The sequence below is a fragment of the Gastrolobium bilobum genome, unplaced genomic scaffold, assembly GCF_033153095.1.
Source record: "Gastrolobium bilobum isolate Gb01-03AN ecotype WA unplaced genomic scaffold, APGP_CSIRO_Gbil_v1 utg10602, whole genome shotgun sequence".
Classification (NCBI taxonomy): domain Eukaryota; kingdom Viridiplantae; phylum Streptophyta; class Magnoliopsida; order Fabales; family Fabaceae; genus Gastrolobium; species Gastrolobium bilobum.
Genome location: NW_026896827.1, coordinates 70,071 through 77,765, shown reverse-complemented (window position 1 = coordinate 77,765; position 7,695 = coordinate 70,071). Strand labels below are relative to the sequence as shown.

General features: G+C 35.2%; 1 protein-coding gene across 3 annotated transcripts; it reads right to left on the bottom strand.

Moving 5' to 3' along the window:
- Positions 1 to 273: 273 nt before the first annotated feature.
- Positions 274 to 7,415, bottom strand: LOC133302210 (uncharacterized). Of its 3 annotated transcripts, XM_061501955.1 has the most exons (9): positions 7,149 to 7,415; positions 6,866 to 7,047; positions 6,560 to 6,667; positions 6,345 to 6,440; positions 6,155 to 6,308; positions 4,234 to 5,686; positions 1,955 to 2,027; positions 1,370 to 1,651; positions 274 to 568 (listed from the first exon to the last, which is right to left on the bottom strand). In XM_061501955.1, exons 1-8 carry the CDS (start codon positions 7,249 to 7,251, stop codon positions 1,490 to 1,492), a joined length of 2,331 nt encoding a protein of 776 aa, XP_061357939.1. In that variant the 5' UTR covers positions 7,252 to 7,415; the 3' UTR covers positions 274 to 568; positions 1,370 to 1,489. The 3 variants fall into 3 exon arrangements, with proteins under 3 accessions (XP_061357939.1, XP_061357936.1, XP_061357938.1); XM_061501952.1 differs by having other exon boundaries at positions 4,234 to 6,440; XM_061501954.1 differs by lacking the exons at positions 6,560 to 6,667; positions 6,866 to 7,047; positions 7,149 to 7,415 and having other exon boundaries at positions 4,234 to 6,497.
- Positions 7,416 to 7,695: the final 280 nt, after the last annotated feature.

Sequence of the window (7,695 nt, the reverse complement as noted above, 5' to 3'; positions counted from 1 at the left end):
GATCATCATCGCCCCCCACTTTAAAGTGAAATTAAAATAAAAACACAAAAAAGTAAACCAAAAATTGAGCCTGTGCAATATCCACGCTTCTAGCCCAACGGGCTCTCAGCGTGTCGAGATATATAGTCCCACATTGGTTGTATGTGCAACTTATGTGGAGTTTATAAGGCCTTGAGCACTCTCACTCTTTGAGTTAGCTTTTGAAGTGGTGTATCCCAAAATTCTTTACAATAATAAATAAAGATGAAGAAATATACACTTATAATTGTGAAAAGATAGCATACATGAAACATCTGTGCAGAACATATTACGCGATATATGATCAAAATTTTACTATTATATGACCATTATTATGACAAACTTACGAAAGGGACACTTCTACAAAAATTTACACTAATCGAGTGGTCAGAGCTAATCAACTTGATTATTTAAATGGCATGTTATACATAACTTCCACGATTCTCTTTTCTTGTCGCAAGATCTTGCAACGTTCTTGCAAGGGTAAAAGTGACGCCGTAATAGGAGGCTAGCTACAACAATCTAGAAGTTAACCATTTGCCAAATGTTTCTGGAGAAAAAAAATGAAATGCATCAGACATGCAAACAACATATAATTTTTATTATCACACACTCTCGACTCAACATATAATCTTTATTAACAAAATGATCCGAGGAAAAAGAGCAAATATGAAAACTTGAGCAAGTACTTGAGTAAAATATGGGAATTGATCCTCACATAAGATTTTTGCATGATAAGATTATGAAAAAATATCGAATCTATCTCTTTCTTTATAGACATTAAATAGGTGGGGCTCTAATATTGTGAATATTTATATATTATAAAAATAGTAGACACAATTTTCACATGAGCTTACAAAATTTTCATATGACAATGTTGTGAAAATTTAATAAGAGAGGATCTAATCCCATGTATATTCCATACGGACTTGATGCACAAGCAATCTTTATTTTTATTGTATTCAGAGAATATCAAGGACGCGCTACAATTCCTATTAATTACATGTTAACTTTTTAGATGAGTTTTGAAGCTACCAAATGAAGATCCACTAACCGTAATTTCTTATTTCAAGGTTAAGACATATGAGAAGAAAACCTTGCTTGTACCATATATTAGTTAAGATAATATACAGATATGGCTTATATGCATTCTATCAATCCATAATATGTACAGAAGAGGAACTAGATGAAGCAAAAATATTTATTTATTTATTTTTAAAAAAGGACTAAAATATCTACTGAATGAAAAATGAAAAAGTGCAGACAATTCATCAAATCAGCAAGGGATTGCAAGACATAGGTTCCACCTAGATATAGTAAGTTATGTTGTTATAGGATATAAAAGGTTTACCAATAAAATTGAGTAGTGCAGATTGGACTTGGGACATTGCAGCTGGCAGTCAGATGAGAATGAGGAACAGAGGCAGGCCAACTTGACCAATCTTACGAGTATGATTTAAGATGAAGGCTTTCATTTCGATTTTGAGTGAGCTTTGCACATGTTCTTCCATTTATCCTTCAGGTCTACTGGCGTACGGCGCTTATCATCCTTCTCAAACACATGAGAACCGAATGCCAAAATCTTCTTCCACGGGATTGTTTGGTCACTGGAACCAAACTTCTGCACTCCCTCCTTCATAGTGAAAGCAAGCAATTATTAGAACAGTTGATAAACGTATATAACCTTGAGATACATGAAACATGATACATGATACATTAAACCACAGAGCTCAAAATGGAAAAAACACATTTGATGATCCATATCCTATAACTTTCGATTTCTAATGCCGTATTAGAAAGCTCTAAATCACAGAATTGTGGAAGCAAAAGAAATCCATTTCTGAATAATAATGTTTACACAGAAACATAATGCAGTTAGCTACTTATAAAAGTCAAACTACTTCCAAAAAGTGATAAAGAAATGAAAAGGAAATACCCTTATCAGCTCTTCCTCCTCAGCTGTCCATGGAATTTTCTTTCGTCTTAAAAGAGGGCTTGCTTGGGGTTTGCTGTAAATCAAAATAACTAATCAAATTAGAATGCGCATAACAGTGTCATCCCTTCAAAGTTAATTACTAATTATTAGTTTATCGGAAATATATCTCTTCGGAAGCAGGAAAGACACTATTCTGTGCAGCAGTCATATCCTTTTTAGGATACGGAACTGTATCCTGAAAAGGATGTGTTAGCTGCAGATAACTTCTCTAACTTCTCTCCTGCAACAGGAAATTAATAGCACCCTTAGTTTATTACCTTAAAGAGGCATTTGGTTCATGAGTTATTTTTCTATTCCCACAAATCTTGAGATGGGAATGACACATTCCCAAATTCAATATAAGAAAAAAATACTCCCCATTGAACCCCAACTAGTGAGGGTGGGGTGAGAATAATTCATGTACGCAATCTTACCTTTACATAATTGCAAAGAAGCTGTTTCCCGGATTTGAACCCGTTACCTTTCAGTCACGAAAGGAACAACTTCACCACTGCTCCAAGTTTTCCCTTTTTCCAAATTCAGTATAAGACATGAAAAAATATTCCCACCCAAAACTTATTCCAAAGAATATTGTTTAGTTAGGATTCCCACGAAATCATTCCCACCAAAGAAGGTGGGTTGAGTTCATTCCCATCCCATGGGAATAGTTATAGTTTTATCAAAAGACCATCTTGCCTTCCTCTGCCATCTTCCTTTGGAGGTTGATTTGCTGCCATCTCTTTTGGGTGTTGAATAAGACCCAGAGGACAAGAGAAAGCCACTTCCAACAACAAGGAGGACTGGATCAACTACATTGCACACTCCATCGTCCAACATTCTATCAGCTGATGAGGGAGTTTTGAAGCACTGGAAGGGTGAGATTCCTCCTGGGGTTTTCTGGATTTTCACGAATTTGAGATGGGATTTTGTTGGGAAAAGAATGGGATGTGGAAGAAGATGGAGTTGGTTTCTAAAACATGGGTTTGAAATTGCAGAACCAAATGATGGTGGATTTTTTGTTCTTACATTTGGTTTCTGAGTTTATGTATATCAATTGCAGATCCTGTTACATCATATGACCGTTCTAGTATGAAAATTATCTGTTCTGTTTGGCAAAGTTGAATTCTCACATTGGAAGGTTGAAAAACACGCTAGCAACAGCAAGGAAGCCAAAATTGGAGATCATTCCATACCACAAGTCACATGTTTAGGTATCTTGGATCTATCATTCTAAACGATGGAGAAACAAAGAGAGATGCAAATCATAAGATTCAACCTCGGTGGACGAAATGACGGAAAGCCTTAGAAGTTATTTGTGAGAGAAACGTGCCTTTTAAGCTTACCGCACAGCCAAAAGACCAGTGATGCTTTATTGTACTGAATGCTTGGAGATAAAGGGCCAACAAGAGTATATGAGTTGTAGTGACAAGAATGTTACATTAGATGAAAGGTCACAAAAGATGGTAGAATCGCATCTAAGATGCTTTAGACATGTGAGTAAAAGACCAATCAAAGTACCAGTTAGGAGAGTTGATCAGATGGAAGATAACCCAACAATCACAGGTAGATTTAAACCAAGAAAAACACTTAATTAAAACATTAAAAAGGATTTAAATCTAAAAGGCCCCTTTGAAAATTTGGTTTTAGAAAAAACACAAATGCATGTTTGATCCATGCAGCCAACCCCACCTAATGGGAAAAGGCTTTAGTTTCTCCTGTGGTAGATGTGCAACAGTGCAAGTTTTCCTCCTACTTGGACATGCTAGACTGGTTATAGTGATATGTTTGGAATATTATCAAACATGGAATGCTGTCTTAAACCAAAAATAGGAAGATTCCTGGGAATAGTTTATAACATTCTCGGGAATGGTCAAAGTCAACCAAATATAGGTTCGATAGATTCCTATTATGAATACCATTCCTTAGAATAAAATTCCAAGAATCCTATTCTCAGGATTGAAATACCAACTCCTGAAACAAACATCCCCTGAAAGTGACTAACGCAAGCCAAAAATTTTAAAACAAGCTCATCTTCAGGAATATATTAAAAAAAATTGAATCAATAATTCCAACTTTCAACATCCAAAGATTACTCCAAGCAAAAGAAAACAAAAATACATTCTGAAGAAAATATTGTTACCAAAAAGCTTTAAAACACTGCACATGACCAGATAAAAAGAACACCTTAATAGATTAGAAGTTCAATATTCACATATAGTAGGGAAAGTGTAATAACTTACTATTGAGTTTCATGCTTCCGGAATCTCATTGAATATCTAGAAATAATATGCTTTTCACATCCATCTTCAGAAATTTCCTTTTTTCCAGTATCATGTGCACAAACTGGCTCTACTGTTCCATCCATATTGTGTTGTTTCGTCAGTTCTTGTGGAACTTCTTCTCCACCATTGCTTTGACTATCACAGACAATATTTGCTTTTTTACAAGAATATTTATCACCACCACATCCATCTACATGGTCAGTAAGCACTTGGTTTTCTTCAACTCTTCCACCAGTTAAACTCTTTGCATTCTGCATTTCACTCCTTTCCTCTTCTCTTAAAGCTTCTATTAATCCATTATTTACATTTTCCTTTTCTCTGCATGATGAGGGGACACATGATATAGGGGCTTGTGGCTGACTTCTTTCAAACTGAAGATTACTGACTTCATTTGCATGCCCACCAACATGATATTCTCTATTGTCTTCACACCCTGTTAACTCATCATTTCCGATGTTATTGACATGAATAAACATGCTATTCTTTCTTGAAGGACTATGTTCTTGTCTATGAAATTCATGAACAGCTTGGTTCCTTATTCCCTTACTAATGAAGATAGCCAATTCTTTCCTTGCCAAGGAAGCTTTTTCCTTAGCTTCAAGATATTCTGAGATAGTGTCAGAATATACACAAAATGGGCAGACAAAGTTGCCTTTTCCGTCCAATTGAGCAGACACACCCAGACAGTTTTTATGCACCATCATTGGGCAAGTAGTTGTTTTACAAACTAGTAATTGGCCACGTTCATTACACTTCATGCAAAGATTTTGTTCAGTCGACTCAGTCATTGCTGAGAAACCTTGAACATATGTACACTGGGAGCTCAGGAATTCATGTTTTTTGGCGGCAAGATCAATCTTTTCATTGTGATACCTATCACTATCACTTGATAACTCAGCTTCACAACCATTAAAAGTAGCAACTACAGTTTTATCACTAGCAACGGGCTTCTGAGACTGAGAGAAATTTAAAGGTACAACATTTGGTTCGTTCTGTTTGGGTTGGGATTCATTAATCATATGCTGAATTTTATCGGCATTATCACCATTTGAAGGAATAGGGTAAACATGATGTGCATTATCATTGCTTTCATCCATAGACTTATTTTGGCAAGGCTCAGCTCCAGATGTATGCTGAGGCATAATGGTGGTTGCCATACCAACACAACTTTCAGGAACCACTAGTGAGACAGGAGTCGCATCACTAAACAGTAATTGACCAACTTCCTTACACTTCATACCAAGATTCTGCTCTTCGTACTTTTTCATTAAAACATTAATGTTTTCACCTTGATACACAATCTTATCAGCTGTTACTTCTACCCAACTATTACCAGTATCATCTTGAGCTTTATCACTAGCAACTGTCTGCTGAGAGCCATTTGGATCTTCAAGCTGCAAATCTGTTTCATGTTTAGACCAGGGTTTACTTCCAGAAATCTTATGCTGAATTTCATCTGGGCATGCAACATCAGTTGCAATTGACTCAATCTGCTTTTGCTGAGAATTTTCACCTCCAAATGTATGCTGAGGCATCAAAGTAGCATCGAAAGGAATATTTGATTCATCATGAACGACTTCATTTTGGTTGCTGGATTGGCACAAATTTGAAGCAGTGCACCTATTGTGACTATCCTCTATGGATCCACCACCCATAGTTCCCCAGTTAATCTTTTCTGTTTGATGCTCTCCTTTCTCAGAAATTAGAAGAATTCTTTCAGTTGAATTTTCTGACACTTCCTTTCCGAGTTGAGAAACAGTTTTTTCTTTCTTGGAATCAAAACTTGTAGATGCATAACATTTAATTCTCTTTGTATTTCTTAAGAAATCATCACATTCATTTATACAAACTTGCTTTTCACGAAGGTGTCCCACAAAATGCTTATCAGCTGAGTAAACCCTGTTCCTCTTAAAGGGTAAAAAATTATTATCAAGTAAATGTTCTTTTGAAGATTTATCCCTGTTATCTAAAACTAAGGAAACCAAGTTCTCATTTGTTTCGATGTTTTCAGCAAAAGTGGACTTCCCATTATCCTTGTCTGAATGATCATCGCATTCACCACCCTTTACATGTCCTGTATGACCCATATTCTGGAGGAATAATCCACTCCTTTCTTTTAAGTAATCAGTATGTGGTTGAGTGCCTTCCAATATTGATTCTTTCAGCTATTCAAAAAAGGGAGAAGACAGGACCAAACAAGAATGGTAAATGCAAATGTATTAATTTCAAAAGGGAGAGGGAAAGCAGAATTTTTTTTTCCAAAAGAAAGAGACACTTCTATCACCTGCTCTAAGTGACATTTAATAGTGCCAGATCTTTTGTGCATAATAAATGAACTAACATCCCATCTCAAAAGCTCTGCTCCAGCCATTTTCAGATTTGATAATGGTATCTGATTCATATATAACCCCAAAAGAAAAAGGATTTATCTCAATTAGCATAACAATAAAGTCCTCATCATAAAACATCGCAAAAGAAATACTTAATAGAACAAGTAACCAAACTGGTTCAATTAGCTTCTAACGTACAATGTAAGTAGAATTTGTTACTTCACATATCAAATATCTTTTAACATTTCAAATTGTTTTACCTCATGCAATATTTCTTGGAGAACATCAACACAACTTCGTGAAAAATCAAATCCAACTCTGGAATCCAAGGTAGAAGAAGCATCACGATTAACACACAGTTCCTCCAAACACCTCATAGCAACCAATTCCTTTGTATTTTCACAAAAATCATCTTGCTCTATAGGGGATGCATCAATCAAACCTGCAACAGAGAAATGACAATAATAAATCTAATCATGAATTATTTATCTAAACTGAAAAAACAATAAATAAATAAATGGCTTGTCAAGTTAGATTTCGTACCCTGTAAAGTGGATGTAGTGATTTCACTGAAGCCTGCTAGGGCTTCAATGACCCAAATCCATGGAAGTTTTGAGGAAGATTCAGATGGTTCATCATCATCCATGGGTTATTTGCCCAATTCTTTTGCAACTTCAACAAAATCCAAACTTTCCAAACCTAAATGATTTTAAATTGCAGTGGTTGCTGTTGTTTGAGGATTTTCAGAGATTTTTCAATGGCGAAGGGGGCAAATTCTATGAAGAAACCTCATCAACACGAAGATTGAAAACAATTGAAATTCAGAAAACGAAAAAGTGAAAACTCGATTTTCCGAGAAGATTTGGAAAAAATTTAATTTTATCTAAAAGGTAAGGTAGAATTATTTTTTAAATAAAATAAGGAAAAAATGTTTATCAATTTAAAATTACGTTATTTTTTTTAATGAAAGAGTAAATATCATTTTTGGTCCTTAAAATTTTTTATAATATCCGCTTTAGTCCCTAACAAATAAAAAAAGTTATTCGTGGTCCCTGATAAATTCAAAGTGGACCCATTTTACTCCTTTTGA

What these genes read in the sequence shown, in the direction of transcription:
- LOC133302210 (XM_061501952.1), bottom strand. Translation starts at nt 7,251, where the DNA reads ATGGATGATGATGAACCATCTGAATCTTCCTCAAAACTTCCATGGATT. An exon ending in TCCAAGAAATATTGCATGAG is followed by an intron (nt 6,668 to 6,865) that starts GTAAAACAATTT and finishes TATATGAATCAG; the next exon opens with ATACCATTATCAAATCTGAA. An exon ending in AGGAGGAAGAGCTGATAAGG is followed by an intron (nt 1,652 to 1,954) that starts GTATTTCCTTTT and finishes TTCACTATGAAG; the next exon opens with GAGGGAGTGCAGAAGTTTGG.